This window comes from Zingiber officinale, chromosome 11A (assembly GCF_018446385.1).
Source record: "Zingiber officinale cultivar Zhangliang chromosome 11A, Zo_v1.1, whole genome shotgun sequence".
NCBI classification, from domain to species: Eukaryota; Viridiplantae; Streptophyta; class Magnoliopsida; order Zingiberales; family Zingiberaceae; genus Zingiber; species Zingiber officinale.
The window spans coordinates 58,331,364-58,352,147 of record NC_056006.1 but is presented as its reverse complement, the minus strand read 5'-3'; the positions used below and the strand labels follow the sequence as shown (position 1 = coordinate 58,352,147).

Sequence of the window (20,784 nt, the reverse complement as noted above, 5' to 3'; positions counted from 1 at the left end):
ATCTGATCGGTAGACCGATCGAAGCAGGAGGAGAGAAGGATCGATCGGTCAGGACCGATCGATCTCTCCGGACCGAGATATGGTCCGATCGGTCTGAGCTGATCGACGTGGACCGATCGATCTCGGACCGATCGGTGATCGGTCGAGCATAGAGTCACAACGGCTATCTCCGTCTTCTTCGCAGAACTCTGTCGCCAGGTGAGCAGGTGCAGGTTATAAAGAGGTCGAGGGCTTCTACAGTGAAATTGCTGCTTCTTCCTGGTTCCTTCTGCTCTTACTGAGCTTTGCTGAGCTCATACTTCTTGAAGCTTCGAGTGAGCTTCCTTCGGCTGGTTCAGCTGCTGTTGGGCATCCGTGAAGTTGTTGCTTCATCAACGGACTCCTGTCGACGAGAAGGCAAAGTGTTTTTACATTCGTATTGCTTTTTGTTTCTTGCTTTATTTCTTGTACTCCTATCTTGCTGTTGCAAGTGATTGTGGCAAGGTTTCTCCACCCAGAAGGAGTTCATACTAGCCGGTTATCCGGGGTCTCATCCATCGACGGATTGATAGGCTTCGTCCACCTTACGGACACGCCGAGGAGTAGGAGTATCATCTCCGAACCTCGTTACATCGCTGTTCTTGAGGTTTGATTTCTCCATTTACGTTTCTATTGTTATTTTTCCGCTGCGCTAACTTGATTTGTAGAAAGAAACGCAAATTTGAGGTCGGCTATTCACACCCCCCTCTCTAGCCACTATCCGAAGGTCCTAACAGTAGTGATATTTAAATCAATTTTTCAGATGGCACAAGCTAGAGAATGGATCGACTCGGAGAAGACATCACGATTCCACCCTTCTACGAGTGCTACGACTTCGCGTATTGGAAGGTAAGAATGAAGTATTTTCTTATTACTAACCTAGCAAATTGGAATTGTGTACAAGTAGGTTTTATTCCTCCGGTGGATAGAAAGGGAGAACTTCTCAAGAAAAAGAAGTGGACGAAAGAACAACCACGAGGTAACGAAAATCCTTGAATTTTCATTACCTATTGATATCTTGTGTAAGATAGGTGGATACAACAATGCCAAGGAGTTGTGGAACAACTTGGCTAAGTTCCATGAGAAGAGCTCCAATTCAAGTCATGAAGAGGAGTCAAGTGAGCCAAGTAGCTCACATCATGGAGGTAAGGAATTAGAAGTTGAGGGCTACTCAACATCTATGGAAGAAGAGGAGGAGAGTTCTTCTTCAAGATTGGTACAAGAAGAAGCTTCTACCTCCGGAAGGGATGAAGAAGAGAACTTACATCCATCCTCAACCCTAGGTAACTCAAGCGATTTAATTTCAAGTAAATTACATATAATGTGCTTTGAGTGTAGGGAATATGGGCATTACAAGAGTAAATGTCCAAAGAGGATTAGGAAGACTCCACCGGCACCAAAGGTCAAGGAAGCCGGAGTCCCGAAACGCAAGAGCAAGGAGCACGTAGCGTGCTTCCAATGCAAGCGAAGGGGACATTATAGAAGTCAATGTCCAAGGGGGAGGCAACCTCACAAGGACAAGAGACCAAGCACATCTATAGGGGGAGCTAAGGCAAACCCTAAGGTATCCTTTAAGGCACATTCTTGCAATCCTTATAAGACACATGCTAGTAATTTTATTGCAATTGTCAATAATGATAAGCATGATAATCTTAGAAACCGATACATGTGCTTAGGAGCAAAACATGTTAGCCTAGACAAGAACAACACTAGAAATGCCAACCCTAGGACTAACTCATCTAAGGTTAAGGAAAACCTAGGTAGGAATCCCAAAACAACTAGACATATGCCTAGGAATACCTCAAAGAAAAATGACAAATTAAAACTTGAGGTATTAGAAAAGGAAAATCAAGTCTTGAGGTCAAGACTTGACACTTTAGAAAAGACCCTTAAGAATTTGGAGAAATCATCTTTAGGGCCTAAGGGTCAAACGCAAAAGCCCAAGGACATGAGAGGTTTGAGTCACAAACCTAAGTCTCAAGTGGTCAAGCCCACTTATCATAATGTTCCATTCGATTATGGAACTAGACCTAGGGCTAGGAAGACCATCACAAGGTCACAAGGGGAGTCACCCCTAGAGTTGATCTTGATGAGTCCCAAATGGCCAAGGCTTTAAAGCCTAAGAGGGTCATTAGGAGGGTTGCTAGGGAAGTCATCCCTAGTGAATATTTAGTGAACCCAATGAGCTCAAATAGGTATTGGGTTCCTAAGAGCATGATTCCATCACGCTAGATGGATTAGAGTGTGCCAACCTTAATTGAATAGGTAGTTAATCTATTCATGACAAAAGGTGGCACTTTAGGAATTTTCAAGGTGTAATCAAGCCTTGAAAATGAAATTAAAAATTATTCCTAAGGTGATTAGGATGTGCCAACCACATTTGAGGAGTTTTCTAGGGTCAATCTAATTGGCACATAGTGATCTAAAAATCTTGAGTATATATTTTTAGGTCTATTACACTTAGGAATATAGAATTTATGGCAAAATGATCAAAATTATCAAAAATGGCAACTAAAGCTAGAATTAGGTATTTTCTATACCTTTATATGTTATTTGCCATATATTGTTTGTCATATGCCATGTCATGACATCATATTTATTTTACTATCATTTGAAATGTCATGATAATGCTTAGGTTAGTTATATGTCATGCCTTATTTAAGTTTCATACTTTATGACATGACGTCATGACATTGGCATATGTTTCCACTTATGATATTATTTTATGTCATGTCATCATCTCTTGCATTTATGATCAATTAATTTGATTTAAGGATAAAAACACAATTTGATATGGAGATCAAATTGTTGTTTAGAAAATGCATGAAAACTTAGCCTAAGATGACCTAAACTCATATCTCACATCAAAATTGACTTGGATGTGTTTGATACACCTTAGATGTGTGTGAGATATTAGGATTATGAGTTAGATTCAAGGTGCATAGCTCTTGTACCTAGATGAGCATAATTCTAAATGGAGGATCATAGGGAAAGCTTGTGTACAAGTCATGTACACTTAGTCCTAAGATTGTGGTCCTAAATTGAATGGTTTAAAATCATTTCAAAATTGATTTGAAAAACCTTGATGAAGCTTATCTAGTGATAGCATTCATCATTGAGCAAGTTGATACAAAGTTAAGGTAAATTTGAACTATTTCAAAGTTTTTAAACTTTGTATCAAGATTTGAAAATGGAAGTTATTTTCATAGAAAACTATTTTTCCATGATAGTATATGTTATGAGGAATGTATCCTCAAAATTTTATAATTTTTGGATTTTTTTGTAATTTTGTAGGGGTTTCTGAATTTTGGGAGGAAATTAACAAGGAACAGTGACCGATCGTGGAGGTTCCACGATTGGTCTCGGAGGATCGGTTGATGGACCGATCGCCAAGCTGAGATGTCTCGACGGTACTATTGCCACAGTTAAATTCAAATAATAAAATTTCATATCGTCGCGAATTTAAAACATTAATGAAAGTTACAAAGTTACATGTGTTTTGTTTTGATTTCTAAAGGTTTAAACTCTTGAGACATTGTTGGTGCAATGGTCAAGGGAGTTGACCTTTAGGGAGGAGTTTTTACCTATTGTCAGTCGGAGTTTACTTTAGGGGAGTTTTACTCTAAAGACTTGAGTGATATGGGATTATCACTAAGTTGATTGTTGACTTTAGTATCAAGGGGGAAATTAAGGGTTTCAATGAAAGGTATGGGACTTTCATTAGGAAGAAACTCTTGACCTTGAATCACTCTTTTTGATGTGTGTCAAAAAGGGGGAGAATGGGAGAATGTCCAAAGAATGTTCAAGAAAGAACATTAGAGTTTGGGGAGAATGTTCAAGGAAGAACATTGGAAAACCTAAGTTAGGTTATAGGGTTAACCTAACTTGAGTATGGTTTTTGTCAAACATCAAAAAGGGGGAGATTGTTGGTGCAACCTTAGGTCAAGGTTGACCTGGTTGACCTGACTCGAGTTGACCTGACTCGAGTTGTATTTTGATGTTTGACGAGAATAGAAAAGTTCTATTCTGATGTTTGACGAGAATAGAAAAGTTCTATTCTGATGTTTGACGAGAATAGAAAAGTTGTATTCTGATGTTTGACAGAATACAAACTTGGGAGATTGTGGGTGCAAGCTTTGGTCAAGGTTGACCTGGTTGACCCGAGATGAGTCGACCTGATTCGGGAAATCCTGGTAAGTGAAGCCAGGTGAAAGTCCTGGTGAGTGAAGCCAGGCAAGGGAAAGTCCTGGTGAGTGAAGCCAGGCAGTTGGAAAGTCCTGGTGAGTGAAGCCAGGCAAGGGAAATCCAGATAGGTCAAGGTTGACCAGATATCTGGTGAAAAGTCCAAGTATGGAGACTTGGCACGGAAAAGTCCAAGTATGGAGACTTGGCACGGAAAAGTCCAAGTAGGGAGCTTGGCACGGGAAAAGTCCAAGTATGGAGACTTGGCGTGGAAAAGTCCAAGCAGGGAGCTTGGCACGGGAAAAGTCCAAGTATGGAGACTTGGCGTGGAAAAGTCCAAGCAGGGAGCTTGGCACGAGAAAAGTCCAAGTATGGAGACTTGGCACGGAAAAGTCCAAGTAGGGAGCTTGGCACGGGAGAAGTCTAAGTATGAAAGCTTGGCAGACGAAGTCAGAGAGGGCTCGGTAGCTCGTTCTCTGGACCGGACGAAGTCGGAGAGGGCTCGGTAGCTCGTTCTCCGGACCGGACAAAGTCGGAGAGGGCTCGGTGGCTGGAGTCGGAGAGGGCTCGGTAGCTCGTTCTCTGGATCGGACGAAGTCGGAGAGGGCTCGGTAGCTCGTTCTCCGGACTAGGTCAGAGAGGGCTCGGTAGCTCGTTCTCTGGACCGGACGAAGTCGGGGGGGGCTCGGTCGCTCGTTCTCCGGACTAGGTCAGAGAGGGCGCGGTAGCTCGTTCTCTGGACCGGTGAGGGTTTAGGGTGCGGAGCTCTAAACTGACGGATCCGATGTGACCGATCCACGATACCGATCGGTGATCGGTCGCAACCGATCGTAACCAGTCAGTGTGGTACTGTGAGTTGTCTGATCGATCTGGAGACCGATCAGGAAGCAACACAGAGGAAAAGGAGAGAAAGGACTGATCGGTCCAGGGACTGATCAGATCCCTCCTGGACCGATCAGGATATGGTCTGATCGGTCCAGGCTTAGCCTGATCGGTCTGTGGACCGATCAGGGATCTCCTGGACCGATCAGGTGATCGGTCCAGGCATAGCCGTTGAGTCACAACGGTTATCTCCGTCTTCTTCGCAGAACTCTGTCGCCAGGTGAGCAGGTGCAGGTTATAAAGAGGTCGAGGGCTTCTACAGTGAAATTGCTGCTTCTTCCTGGTTCCTTCTGCTCTTGCTGAGCTTTGCTGAGCTCATACTTCTTGAAGCTTCGAGTGAGCTTCCTTCGGCTGGTTCAGCTGCTGTTGGGCATCCGTGAAGTTGTTGCTTCATCAACAGACTCCCGTCGACGAGAAGGCAAAGTGTTTTTACATTCGTATTGCTTTTTGTTTCTTGCTTTCTTTCTTGTACTCCTATCTTGCTGTTGCAAGTGATTGTGGCGAGGTTTCTCCACCCAGAAGGAGTTCATACTAGCCAGTTATCCGGGGTCTCATCCACCGACGGATTAATAGGCTTCGTCCACCTTACGGACACGCCGAGGAGTAGGAGTATCATCTCCGAACCTCGTTACATCGCTGTGCTTGAGGTTTGATTTCTCCATTTACATTTCTGTTGTTATTTTTTCGCTGCGCTAACTTGATTTGTAGAAAGAAACGTAAATTTGAGGTCGGCTATTCACACCCCCCCTCTCTAGCCGCTATCCGAAGGTCCTAACAATTTTACTTTGTGTTGAGTATCATAACTCGAAAACAATATTAAGTATGCTATGTGGTTTATGTGATTAGATGATTAGTCATGATGAATTTTAAAGTCATGAAAAGGTTATAAAATGTTACGAATAAGACTTCTGCTGTAATAAGTAAGTAAGTATGGTAAAGTAACCCCCGTGGCCTTAGCAGGAGGGGCGGGGCGTTACAGAGGATGCTCAATAATACATCAAGTAAAACAAGAAATAAGTAAAGAAGTAAATTCACCATATATCATCATTGCTTATTGTATATTATTTATAATGTGCATGTGTAGATCATATCATAAAAGAATGAAGTGGTAATTAATCACATAGAAATTACTTGAAATAGGAAAACAAGAGAGGATATGTATTCTTGTCCCACTGTCTTTAGTGCATGCAACTGATCAATGGAATCTTTGAACGGTAAGGTCTCTTAAAAAAAATCAAGAAAATCCCAAAACACTTTTTGTTGGATTCATAAACCCCAAGCGCAACAACTAGAGCAACGAATATGATACTGAAGTAGTGTTGGAAAATGCAACAAATTTTCTTTAGGGCTTATATGCAAAATGGAAGATATTGTATTATTACCATTGCTGGAAGTGAATCCTTGTAGTCAACTCCAAAATTTTCAATTATATCTTTCATATATCGCATGATATAAAAACCACATTACTTCTCATCCGATTGTTGAGGAGCCTATGTTAGAAAAGAAATATTGGAATAACTCCTTCGAGGATAGTGAAACAGTTGCTAATCAAAAGGACATACCTTGACAACTACCCATGTTGGTTGTTTTTTCCCTTTCCTTCCCGCCTTCACATTATACATTTTCAAGGCCCTTCATGCATATAATCAGTGGGAATTGTATTGTCACATCAAAATACATCCATGTTTCAACAAAGGTAAGAAAAGAAGCCAAAAAATTTACATGTTGACAACATATTTCCAATACTATCACTTATTTCCTGGCATCTATTAATTTCTGCCCCCTTGATTTTCCTCAAAGGACTATGTAGGAATCCCATGACCAGCATGAGGAGATAAAGACATGTTCTGCATATGATCCTTAAACAGTCTACACTCAATCCTGATTGGAGGATTAAAGAAGGAAAACATATAAAACACAGTTTACGTTTTAAAGAATTCATAAGATGGTGATGTCTTAAAGTTTGATTGGTGCATCAGCAAGTTGGATAAAATGTTTTAAAGTCTACAAACAGATAAGCTAGAAACCTGGTCTAATCACTGTAGGATCAATAAATTAGAAGCAGCTTGACATCTACATTTGGCAAAGTCAAGAAGGCAATAACCACTGAAAAAAGAGATTAATTAAATTGAGAATCTTAACTTGTAAACAACCACATAGGACCACACTATATTGTAGGAGAGAGACTCACCTGCTGCCATAATATTTTTCCTTAATGGAGCCCATGTTATAGTACGTTTAGAGGGGAAGCTCTTCATAGCAAGAAAAAGACATGAAGGATTAATAGGTTGCCCTGTTTTTAGTATAGCTTTCTTCAAACAAAATGAAAGCATAATAGCACACTAGCTCCAAATTGGGAAAGAAAAAGAAATATTTGTTTACACGGAGCCCATGAGAGCACTGGGCTCTATTGGGATCTAATGCAGTTGAGCAAATAGAACAGAACCAAAAAATATGCAGTAAAATGATAGAATTTTCTGAGTGAAGCTAGCCTAATTTAGGAACTGACAGCGACCAAATAAATGATTTTGATGCAGAAAAGAAAGACAATATGCCAAAACATGTATTAGTGAAAGATTAATGTTGCCGACCAGAAAAAAGAAGTCTTTAGATGAAGTTCCGGAAGGATTCATATAAATGATTGTTGCTGAAAGGAGGAATCTTCTGGTAACCATAAGAGAGATTATAGCACAAGATTTGTTTCACATTAACACTAATTTATTGAAAGGTTCATTAAACATGAGATTGAAAAGGAACATGAATTCTTCTAGAAAAAACAATGCTCCAGCTCAAAGGAGGTGCAAAATGTGGGCTAGAGAGCACCTAGAACCTTGGCCTGCATATTCCTTGACCTCTTAGATATAACTACAATCTTGGTAAAAATTAAACAGAATCAAAGCAAAAGGAATAATATTTAACCAACTCCAAGAGATTAATAGAAGTGAACTGATAAGAGTTAAGATGATATGATAGTTCGATACTTGTGAAGGCAATAGTTCATTTTTTAAATCTAGCAAGTGTATTTTCGATACTTGTGAAGGCAATATGATAGTTCAGTATATCCAAGGAATGAATATTTCAAAACATACATACCCATTGGAATAGTTTCCAAAATCTTTTTCTCGATATCTTCTCCTAGTTTAGCTGTCATATCAGATGCAATGAACCCCGGCACAATAGCATTCACCTGTTAATTATCATGAAGTTAGAATTCACCTATTAAATATCACCAATTTAGAATGCACCTGATAATTACAACAAACATAATTCAGCATGAAACTTTACAAAGTTGTGGATTTTGTATTGGCTACTTCAAGTTTCATAACACATATTTCCATACAAAGTTTTTGAACTTTCATTTGCAAATATGTGTTTTATTAGAATTTGGAATACTAAATCATTTTAAACATTTTCCCAAAAAATTCTATCAGTTCCATTGTGATTAAGGTTAATCATTTTTTATATTTGACAAAGGATTAAGTTATCGATTTGTATTTGATGTTGGTGCATCAAGTGTGCAGTTTAGTCATGTCGATTGGATTTGGTAACTCAACTCAAAGATAGATATCTCCAAATCAAGTGCAATCAAGTATAAGCAACATGCGCTGAGTGGACTCAAGGGCAAATGACCCAGATCGAGAGGACTCAAGGGTAGGTGATTTGGATCAAGGATGTGTTCAAAGGACTAAGGACAGGTAACCCAGATCAAGGAGGAGTTGAATATGTGAACCTATCTGAATTATGATTATATGAATGTAAATGTTGAATTTATTTAAGGTAGTGACGAGTTTTTAAAATGGTTCTAATAAATTATCAAAACTGAATATTATAAATATTGTTCTAATAAAATATTGTACAATGTCGGACAACAAGTAATGTATCCTAAGTTATTGTGTCAGTCATGTTGATAAGTATCACGCCGTATTGAAATCCAAAAATTTTGGACACACTAGAAGATACTTCAAGCTGAATGAAGAATGAATGATATCCTTTTGAAAATTGTATTCAAACAAAAAATCCGGCCACTCTCAATGGTGAAACTCCCAAATTAATTGCATTAATTGCAATTAATATGAAGTCATTAAAGAGAATGGCTTTGTAACTTCCATGAGATGGCACCCATGATGATGTGGAGTAACATCATTGGTCCACATCAATGCCAACTCACCAATGAGGTGGCATAAAGTCAAGTCAAACTTGACTTTTAATCTTCCTCTCAAATCAAGTCAAACTTAACCAAATCTCTTCCATGGTTGATCGAATCCAACCATTTGATTCAAGCCAACTTAATATAATGAATCTAATTCATTTAATTAAATTGATTCAATGAGTCAAAATCTAAATTAGACTCATTGAACACATGAATCAACTTGAGTCGAACTCAAGTTAGCCTAATTAAGATTACTCTTAATCCAATTTGATTCATCAAATGAATCTAATCCTCTTGGTTCATCATATGAACCTAATCTCCATCTAATTGTCCTAAGTGTGTGACCCTATAGGTTCTTGTAACGTTGGCAATGCCCTAAACCCATTTAGGAGCATAAGTAATGGCGGCGATCTATAAACACATCATTACTACCCAAGTTACAAGAATGTCGAGATCCAACATCATCTTGTGACTACTAATTGTGACTCCTCACAAAATGTGACATTGTCCTTCTATCCTAGACATCTAGATTGATCAATGTGAGGCATAGACCGTGTCATCCTCTAATCAATCTAAATCTTGAACTCCAAGTAGACTCACTCGATCAAATGAGCTCAACATCTCCTCATGTTGACTCATTTGGCACATTGCACTCGTGGTCTAACTCTATCAAGAATACCGATGTCGCTCCCGTCATATGGGAGGGATAGATCCCATCTACATCACTCACCTCAATTCGTTATGCTATATACCCGATGTCCTTTTATAGTCCAGCGACGCTTGCGCAAACCAAAGTACATAACTCCTTATGTAGGGATCCATGGTGACTTCAGGTCTAAGGACTAATAGTCATACTAATAGCCACATGAGAAAGTATATGACACTCATATAACGATCCATGATACTTTCTCATGGCGGATCATTCAGTATACATTCTCCAATGCATACCCATGTGTCAACTTGATATCTCCATATCCATGACTTGTGAGATCAAGTCATCGAGCTGACCTACATGCTAGTCTTATTGCATTAACATTGTCCCTGAATGTTAATACTCGACTAGGAATGATTTAGAGTAGTGTTCCCTATATCATCTCACTATCGATTCAACTAATCGATTGATATAGGTATAAACCTTCTACTCAAGGACGCTATTATACTTAGTCTATTTGGCACTAATACAAATAAGTATAATAACCAAACAAATGCCTTTATTAATATACAAGAATATGATACAATGAGTCCATACAATCATCAAATGATTGGCTCTAGGGCTCTAACTAACACTAAGGACAGATAACCCAGATCAAGGAGGAGTTAAATATGTGAACCTATCTGAATTATGATTATATGAATGTAAATGTTGAATTTATTTAAGGTAGTGACGAGTTTTTAAAATGGTTCTAATAAATTATTCTAATAAATTATCAAAACTGAATATTATAAATATTGTTCTAATAAAATATTGTACAATTCGGACAACAAGTAATGTATCCTAAGTCATTGTGTCAGTCATGTTGATAAGTATCACGCCGTATTGAAATTCAAAAACTTTGGACACACTACAAAATACTTCAAGCTGAATTAATAATGTTTGTTATCCTTTTGTACCTTGTATTCATATAATATAATGTCAATTCTGTACATGGACACAAAGTTAGAAGTTACGGACACAGATCAAAGTTAGGTATATAGTTATCTTCTCTTCTTTTTTATCTCCTTCCTCTCTAACTCTACACCAACACCACATGATGAAACAAGAAATTGTATCATTTCAGTCCAAGTCTAAAACTTTAGCATGATTCCCAATTCTGAGCCTTGATATTATCACACATGCATATTTGCTACTAACCTTAATTTGACTTATGTTTTATCGAAAACTTCATGCCATCTATTCATCCCATCCACCTAAATCATCAATGTTCCAACCATTTTGGCACCATTATTTCCAGAATTTAGGTATACCAAACACTTGATTGGTCTAGGTAGTATTTGAACCAAAGGGAACATTGATCTTAGCTAATGCTAAGGATCAACAAAATAAAAGAACAATCACATCAAATGATTTCCCATTTTTTCTTTATCTAGAAATCACAAACTGAGAAATCTTTTTCTATCCATTTCCTCCAAATTATTTTCTAACTCTTCTGGTAGCATTTTCCCTTCCTTGTAATAATCAATTTTAATGATAGGGTTTAATTAGAAGCAACATTTTGACAACTCAATAACAAGATTTACTTCTGGAAATCCACAATGTCTATGCTAATAACAAATGAATAATCATAAATATGGTTTTTACCAAGCCAACTGCTCATATAGATATAAATCCTTCAGGTTAAATACTATATTGAATGACTTAGCAAATTGGTAACCAACTGCTAAAAATATATATATGAAGAGAATATCTTTTTCTTCTTCATCATAATTTTTGTTGCTGCCTGTAGGAGAAATGTCATCATGGTGAAATAAGTATTCATCATAAAAGATTGCAAGATAATAAGATATGAAAATGCATGCCTGTGTGCAAAGGTAGACACCAGTAAGATTCAGGTCAATGACTTCCTTCCATTGTGATTTTTTCATTCTCATCAACAGTGTGTCTCGTGTAATACTTGAAAATATTTGGTCTTTGTTAGCTTACATTACAACAAGACAAGATGAACATAAGTATAATTCCAAACAACTACATTGTTAACTAAAATGTCAACTGATCCCCAAGCATCTACTGCCTTAAAAAAATTGCACATGCAATAAAATAAGTTAAAGATGAAATTGTAAGAAGTCAGATCTATGCAATCTTCATTACTAATAGTTTTGACCATGGATTCCACATCCTCTTCTTTTGAAACATCTCCTCCATAAGTGAGAGCCTGACCTCCTGAAGCCTCAATCTGCATAAATCATTCTAAGTTAACTCCTTGTCTAGGATTTTCCAACATAGAAAATAATGCAGACGAACAAACTGATATCATTTTTTTCAAAATGCCATAAAACTAGGTCACTTGAAGGTTTATGAAGATTGTATTTAGGCAAGAGCTTAATGACTGTATAGTTGTCCTTAATCACAGAAAGAAGTTATGCATCCACATAAAACACCATCATCCATAAAGCAGAAAAAAAAAATCTGGCACAACAAAGACACAAAAAAATATAAAGTAAAACTTCAGAAAGAATAAGCTAGATCCGATGGCACTAAAAGGAAGGGAGACCCTGAGGTCGAGAATGAACTAGCAGAAATGGAACCAAAGAGTTCATGTTTCTTACCCATTTGACCTCCTTCCGTATCTCCTTCCGGTAGGCATCGGTGGGGTTCATCACCTTTCCCCCTTTGGTTGTCTTCATCGTGCCTCCCTCCGCCGCTATTACTCTGAGATCCAACGACAACAAAACCCTAGAAAGCAAGACCAACTCGTCACCTCTCCTTTCTTGAAATGAGAAGAAGGGCTCTCTTCTCACCCAAAGGAGAGGAGGTGGAGGAGATGCGTGTGTGGTGGCTGGGCAGCAAGCCGTGCGTGAGGCGATCCCGGGAGAGGAAGGAGTCGATCTAGGAAGGGAGAGGGAGATGAGGCTGAGAGAGATGGTTGGACAACCAGAGAGGAGAGTGTGGTGGCATCGTTCAGATAGTGGTGGAGGAGTAGAGACGGTGGAGTGGGTTTGGCTAGGCGATATAGGTTTATGTTTAGAGGGAAGAGTGAAGTGTTGCAAATTTTGGCTAAGTATTGGTGAAAAATAAATTATTTTATTTTATCATAGACATCGGGTTTTAAACAGTGTTAAAAATGGTGTCTATTAACGAGTTAACGCCTAAAAAATCGATGTCTATGAGCGAAAATCTGCGCTCATAGACACCGATTTTTGGAAAAACCCGGTGTAAAATACTCAAAGACATTGATTTTTGCTTAAAACTGTTGTTGTTCCATCGATGTCTATGAGGGTTTTTCTTGTAGTGCGGGCTAAGGACACCAGTCACACTCGACCATGTAAATTTGGTGAGCTCCCGGACTAAGGACACCGGTCACACTCGAACATGTAGATTTGGTGAGCTCTCGGGCTAAGGACACCGGTCACACTCGACCACGTTGATTTGGTGAGCTCCCAAGTTAAGGACACCGGTCACACTCGACCATGTAAATTTGGTGAGCTCCCGGACTAAGGACACCAGTCACACTCGAAACATGTAGATTTGGTGAGCTCTCGGGCTAAGGACACCGGTCACACTCGACCACGTTGATTTGGTGAGCTCCCAAGCTAAGGACACCGGTCACACTCGACCACGCAAATTTGGTGAGCTCCCGGGCTAAGGACACCGGTCACACTCAACCATATAACTATGTAAAATAGGAACATAAACATCAACCTAATGTGAACAAAATATGAATATATACATAACAAAACTAATAACATAGCATAAGCATGAACATGACTTGAACATATTTGCATGCATACTTATAAACCTATTGTTGTGGTGGCCTAGTTGCATGTAGCAGTATTGTAACATAATTTGTTGATCAAACTACTTCCTTATAGAAATTGTTTCCATGCTCGTAAACACCCATAGCACGTTATTGTATCCAACAACTGGTATACAAAATTCCGAATCATATGGATTTTGAGTTCCTAACACATGGCATATCATTCTAAATAGTGCATAACGTGCATATCATTTCCATAAACCTCCCTATCATATACCAAAGTATTGAAACTGAAACCACATATGCATACCCTCTATAACCCACACATGCATATAATTTCCATTGAACACCATTAACATAATAAAGTATTGAAATCGAGCCACACATGCATACCCCTTTATAACCCACACACGCATATAATTTCCATTAAGCATCATTAACATACTAAAGTATTGAAAACCGAACCACACATACATACCCTTTTACCATAGATCACCAAAGACGTAATTGTGTTTTAAATGCCAAAACTTGAACCATGGAAAGAAGAATTAAATTTTCATGGAAGCAACTAGCAAAAGGGAGAATGCAAGCTAGCAGGGGCAACTTTTCATCAATGGTATCAAGCCATACCTTCATAGGGTATATGCACTAATTAATATATGGTATACATATAATTTAATTAATGCATCAAGAGTGCTAGGATCCTAATTCCATAAAATTATAAAACTAACTAAGCATTAAATAAGGTTAAGAACATATCTTCGATTTCTTCCTTCTTTGTCTTCTTGTGGAACTTTAGGACCGGTAGAGAATGATGAGGAAAGTGGAGTTTCTTAGGGTCGGCCGCCAAAATCTCTTATAACTTTTAAAAGTAAAATTTTAAAGAGATAGAGGCTTAAGACTTTATCTAAATTCTATCAATTTTGTTATATAAATTTTATTTTACTCGGTCTTTATAAAAATCCATATCCAGATTTATATATTTATATAATTCCTATCTTATAATATTATAATTATCTACACAATATTTTAATACTATATATATATATATAATAATATCTAAATTATATACACTAAGTTATATAACTTATTGTTTTTAATACTTTATTTCCATATATATATATATATATATACACTAAGTTATATAACTTATTGTTTTTTATACTTTATTTCCATATATATATATATATATATATCTTACGTTGCATAAATATATTATTCTTATATGTATTATTTTATTCTTATTTAATTATATGTATTATATTATATATAATATATTCTTTATACTTGATCTATACGTTACACGTTACATAATATATTAATCATATATTTATATATATAATTATATAATATAACCTATTATTTTCTTAATTAATTAATCAAAATTTCATAATTATAAATTAACTTAATTAATCAAATCTATCCACATTAATAAATTCTAAATTAAATCAAATGAACCCTCTTAATTAAACGATTGAATTTTCGGATACTACATAAAAGTAGATGATAATTAATGGTAACTAGTTCAATAGAGTGATTTGTTGATAACTAACATTTGGACAAGCTTTTTTAGTGTTATTTCTCAGTATTTTTATTCTCTCATATATCCAAATCTATGCTTTTAGTATGTTTTATGAGATTGAATCTTTATTAGTTTTCATTTCATACATTTGAGGGGCATTATGGATATTATTTGATTGTATTTTATTTTATAAGAATTGAGGGAGACAACAATTGAGAGAAGGAACATCGATTTGATCGAATTAGGATTTGATTTGATTGGTGGTTAAAGGAAGGAGACAAGCCCAATTTCAAAAGCCTCTTCCACCCTACAAGCTAATCCAAAACCCATTCAAGCCCAATTCTGTCGGCCCAAGAAGAATCCCATTGCAGCTTAACTGGCCAGTTTGGTTCAGGCCGGTTCAGTAAATTCGGTTCAGTCCATGGCTTTAAAAGTAGGGGTGTAAATGAGTCAAGACACACGTGAGCTATTCGAAGCTCGATTCAATAAAAGCTTGTTTAATGAGGTTCGTTAAGATAAACAAACCAAGCTCAAACTTCATAATATTCGGCTCGTTAGCTCGTGAACCTGTTTGTTAAGCTCATAAATCAACTTTTAAATAAAAAAAATAGTTTTGATATTGAATTTATATATTTTACACTCTACTTATGAAAAATATAGACAAATATATTAAATTTATTTATTAGAATAAAATTATAAATTTTAACAAGAATATTATAATTTTTTTAAAATATATAATTTAGTTTTTAATGAATATTTAAATTTATAATTTATATTTATTAAGCTCGTTTAGGCTCGATAAAAACTTGAATAAGCTCATGAGCCATGAATATATTCATTAAATAAAGCTCGAGCTCGGCTCGATTATAAACGAGCTAAACTCAAACATCCAAGAGTTCGGCTCGGCTTGATTACACTCATATTTAAAAGGGAAAAGCATTGGTTTAACACAGTGGCTATTTCACTGTGCACGATTTTTCTCCTTCGCGCCATCTCCTCCTGACACCCCATTCTCCTCTCTTCCATGATTTCTCCCAGCAGTGATGGATGATAGCTTCTCCAGCGGCTGTGAGCGACGACAACGACTTCCCGCGATCCCTAGAGTCCCAGTTGGAGTAATTGCAAAACTTAGGGCTTCAAGGAACGGCAACGACAGCAAGCTCCGGTCGTCTTCACCTCATCGAAGGGGTTCTCTCACTACAAGAAGGGGTTCTCTCATCGAAGGGGTTCTCTCACGATTTTTCCCCTTCGCGTCATCTCCTCCTGACACCCCATTCTCCTCTCTTCCATGATTTCTCCCAGCAGTGATGGATGATAGCTTCTCCAGCGGCTGTGAGCGACGACAACGACAACGACTTCCCGCGATCCCTAGAGTCCCAGTTGGAGTAATTGCAAAACTTAGGGCTTCAAGGAACGGCAACGACAGCAAGCTCTGGTCGTCTTCACCTCATCGAAGGGGTTCTCTCACTACAAGAAAAAAGGTCCTATTGTGACATTTTCTTAATGACATTTATTTAAAAATGTAATTATAAATATATTTTAATGACACTTATTAAAACAGATTAACTTTAAAAATAAAATATCTAATTAGACCTTTTATAGTGACAAATTTTATAAATGTCATTATACTTATAAATTAATAAGCATATTAATTTTATAAGAGTTGATTTTTTTTACCCTAAATCATTAATACGTCGTCTCCTTCTTTGCACGTCGTCTTCTTCCTCCCTACACTGCAGCGTTGCTTCCTTCCTCTCCAGATCGTAGCGTCGTCTCCTTTTTCTCTGCAGCAATCAAGTATTTCTTTACGGAAAGATAACTTCAACAATTTATTTCTTCTTCAGCAAAAAAGAAAATATTCCCTCGCCAACGAGGAGGCACATAGCGTCAGCCGCTTGAAAGATGGCAGCGAACACTACAAGAATTTTTGCATTCAACAACACCCAATAGACAACGCTTTTTAATAAAAACGTTGTCGTTCTTTGTTTTACAACGCTTTTAGTGAAAAGCGTTGTCTATGGTATTTACTTTTTACTAAAGACAACGGTTTTTAATGAAGTGTTGTCTTTAGTGTTGTTGTTTATGGTCAAAGACAACATTTTTTTAAAAAACGTTTTTTAAAGTGTTGTGTATGTTTCCCCTAAACTCACTTAAAATAAATTCGCAGCCCTCGCTTTGCTAAACTCTAAACCCTCAACGCGCGCGCGCCTTCTCCTCACCACTCCTCTCCACGAGTTCTCCTCTCCACTCCTCTCCACGAGTTCTCCTCTCCACTCCTTCTCCTCTCCACGAGCGCCTTCTCCTCTCCACGAGCGCCTTCTCCTCTCCTTGCCGCGTGATCTCCTCTGAACCCTAATCTCGACCCAAACTCCTCACGCAAAACTCCTCACGCCGGCCCAACTCCTCCAAGTCGACCCAAACCCTCAGTCTCTTCCGCTTCCTCCTCTTTCTCCCTCTCCTCCGCCTCCCCCTTCTCCTTCGCTCCCACCGCCGCTGGCGCCGCCTCATCTTCCGCCACTGGTTTCTCCCTAGGCGCTTCTTCCTCCGCCGGTTCCTCCCCATCTCTCTTCGGCCTCTCAACCTTTGGCTCCTCATCGGCCGCATCCTCAGCCTTTTCTACCTCCAGTCTTTTCTCGACGTCTGCTCCATCTTCCGCCGCTTCTACCTTCAGTCTTTTCCCGCCATCTGCTCCATCCTCCGCCTCTACTACCTCTAGTCTTTTCTCGCCATCTGCTCCATCCTCCGCCTCTACTACCCCCGGTCTCTTTTCCTCGCAGGCGGTCTCTTCTCCCAAACCCATCCCTTTTCCCTCAGCATCCGCCGCACCTTCCGCTTCCTCAAGCCCTAATTTTGGTTTTGGATTGGGGGCTTCGACTCCCAACTTCGGCTTCGGTTCGTCTTCCACTGCTGCCTCTCCGTTGTTTGGTACTTCCGCTTCCCCTCCGGCGCCGGCGCCGGCCTTGTCCTCGGCTCAGACACTGTTTGCTTCGTCAGCTAGTGCCGCACCTTCGGTGCCTTCGTTTGCTACGTCCTCATCTCCCCCCGCCTTTTCTGTGCCGACGACGTCTGCTCCAGCTCCATCCTTCGTATCCCCGTTTCCTGCCTCCTCCTCTGCGTCCCCTCTATTCTCTTCTTCTGCTACCGCTACCTCCTCTCCTGCCATCACCAGCATTTCGACCTCTCCTTTCTCCTTTGGAAGTGGCAGTTCCTTTGCTCCGAGTTCGTTCGATGCCGTGTCGTCTGGTAGTACTACTTCTGTTTTGTGAATGATGATGTTTTAATTTGTGACAACCATCCATCTGGATTATTGGTGTTATCTGATCGTTAACTTGACGTCGCTCTCTGTGTTTAACCTTGTTGTAATTGATTTTTTATTAGGATATGTCAGTGGTTGGTGTTCCAGACTGCTTGCTCGACTAAGGTTACTCGTCGCTTTGGAATTGCTATGGCCACTTGGGTAGAGAAGGTCGGGGCTCAAGGGGCCTCTGTTGTTGTGAAGGGTGTTTGCTACGACAATCCGATTGGGTTCACTCGGGCTGTAGGATTTCCAGGGTCTTATTTACACAGTTGCTAAGATCATGAATCGTTAGTGCGGCGGCTGGTTAATAATTTACTGGTTAACCAACTAAGCTCTGTATAAGATTTAACTGTACCTGGGCTATTCAAATAAACTATCTCAATATCGACGAATATTAGCGTTAGAAGAAAGGAACAAAGCTTAAATGCTGTTTAGCAGCAGTTTAGTAATTTAGAGATTGATCATATGGAAACTAATCCAATTCAGAAATGTTCATATATACAAAAAAAGAGTAAAGTAATTAAGCAGTCGCCGGAACTTTCTTGGGCCACAGCGAACGATATCAAAGAAAAGGCTGGAGGTTAAATATATTTGCATTAACAAAAAAAAACACTTTTCTTTGTCAATTTGTGTTGAATTTAGGCCATTAAACGAAAGTATTTTCTTCAACTATATATGATATACAAATTAAAAGTTGATATTACTTATTCCAAACAGTCTGGTAGTATGGTTTCATGGTAAATTACTTCTCCTTTGAAAGTATGATGATGTTTTGTGAATGATGATGTTTTGGAAAAATTGTCACTTAGGTGAAAGGATGTTTTCTGGATTAATATGCAAGTACAAAGCACTGTATTATATGTTATTCTGTAAAGTTCTGTCAGTGTAAATTATCTAGTTTCTTTATCTAGCTTTTGTTCCACTATTGGGTTTGTTTTTCTAATAATTACTCGTGCAGCAAAATACTGAGCAAGAAGCTGTAGATCTTATAATCAGGTAAAGTAGAAAAAGTTAACTACTTCATTATGCTTTCATCTTAGTATTTGTATATTTGATTTGTCTTCTTTGAACCAGCTTCAAGTCAAAAAGCCAGATCCTCTAGATAGCTGTTAAAAATAAGGTATTATTTGGTTTGTCAGTGATCTTAATATTTGGTAATATTTGGTCTTTGATGCTCACGACAGAGTTCCAACGCTGCATGATTACCTTGTTCAAGCAGATTGCTCACTGCCTCAGTGAGTCGCAAGTTCCACAACTCTTCTTTCTTATGATGATCTTGTTCTTGCAGATTTGTGTTTCCTCTGTGGACCCTTTGGCATTTCCTTCTGCAGTGGAAGCAGGTGCCCAAATGGTTAGGATGCGATGAACTTGACTGGTTTCGATCGGATTGTCTGTCATACCAAACATTAAAATCCTTGTGCTAAATGCAGGTGGAAATTGGAAATTATGATTCTTTCTACGAGATGGGAATTCAGTTTTCCCCTGAACAGGTATATGAATCATGATCGTACTTTTCCTTGCAGTTCCTCGAGTATTTTCAGCTATTTCTATCTCGTCACTATTCTGTGGTGCCATTGTCAGATTCTAAAGCTCACTAGAGAAACTAGAAGGATTCTTCCATCCATTACACTGTCTGTAACCGTGCCACACATGCTTAGTCTCCCTGATCAGGTAGCTCATTTATTTCCTCGTAAACTGAGATTTGTCACTAACACAATCTCTCGTTGTTTTTTGTTCAATTTAAAAAGGTGAAGCTAGCAGAGTTGCTGGAACAGGAAGGTGCTGATATAATCCAAACTGAAGGAGGGAAATACTCAAGTCCATCAAAACCTGGTGTCCTTGGTTTGATCGAGAAGGTAACAACAGTACGAATAAGAAATCTTAGCACACTTGTGATGAAAAATGTGATATTTTTCCTCTTTAAAATGTAGGCCACACCAACGCTAGCAGCTGCATACTCCATTTCCCGAGCAGTTCAGATTCCAGTTATGTGCTCATCTGGATTAAGCGCTGTCACTGCACCTATGGCTTTAACAGCAGGAGCAGCTGGTGTGGTATGCGTTCTTTTGCTTTCTAATCTAATCATTATCTGCTACTAGTGAAAGAAATATAGACTCTTTCAGATTCTCTTGTGTTCTTGATTATCTGCTACTACTTCATTGTCAGAAGTAGTTGAACACTAACACTTGGACGCCAACATTTTTGAGTTGGCGCCTAGATTTGACCATCTAACAGACACGGCTAAAGGATCAACTTCTATGAACACCCTTAATAACTTATACAAATATTTGTGAACAATTAGGTTGGTGGCTATCATTTA

General features: G+C 38.5%; 2 protein-coding genes across 2 annotated transcripts; one reads left to right on the top strand and one right to left on the bottom strand.

The window, feature by feature from the left end:
• Window positions 1-16,894: 16,894 nt before the first annotated feature.
• Window positions 16,895-17,966, bottom strand: LOC122031406 (cytochrome c1-like). The gene is made up of 2 exons (XM_042590523.1): window positions 17,588-17,966; window positions 16,895-16,950 (listed from the first exon to the last, which is right to left on the bottom strand). The coding sequence occupies exons 1-2, from the start codon at window positions 17,964-17,966 to the stop codon at window positions 16,895-16,897; spliced, it is 435 nt and encodes a 144-aa protein (XP_042446457.1).
• Window positions 17,967-19,731: 1,765 nt separating this feature from the next.
• LOC122031405 (uncharacterized protein ycf23-like) lies at window positions 19,732-20,563 on the top strand. Its single transcript, XM_042590522.1, has 5 exons — window positions 19,732-19,815; window positions 19,895-19,954; window positions 20,046-20,135; window positions 20,213-20,320; window positions 20,396-20,563. Exons 1-5 carry the CDS (start codon window positions 19,732-19,734, stop codon window positions 20,561-20,563), a joined length of 510 nt encoding a protein of 169 aa, XP_042446456.1.
• Window positions 20,564-20,784: the final 221 nt, after the last annotated feature.

Coding starts and splice junctions, on each gene's coding strand:
- LOC122031405 (XM_042590522.1), top strand. CDS start 19,732: ATGATGATCTTGTTCTTGCAGATTTGTGTTTCCTCTGTGGACCCTTTG. Junction 19,816..19,894: donor TGGAAGCAGGTGCCCAAATG/GTTAGGATGCGA, acceptor TGCTAAATGCAG/GTGGAAATTGGAAATTATGA. Junction 20,136..20,212: donor TGCTTAGTCTCCCTGATCAG/GTAGCTCATTTA, acceptor CAATTTAAAAAG/GTGAAGCTAGCAGAGTTGCT.
- LOC122031406 (XM_042590523.1), bottom strand. CDS start 17,966: ATGGGTTTGGGAGAAGAGACCGCCTGCGAGGAAAAGAGACCGGGGGTA. Junction 16,951..17,587: donor GGAAGCGGAAGAGACTGAGG/GTTTGGGTCGAC, acceptor TGATTGCTGCAG/AGAAAAAGGAGACGACGCTA.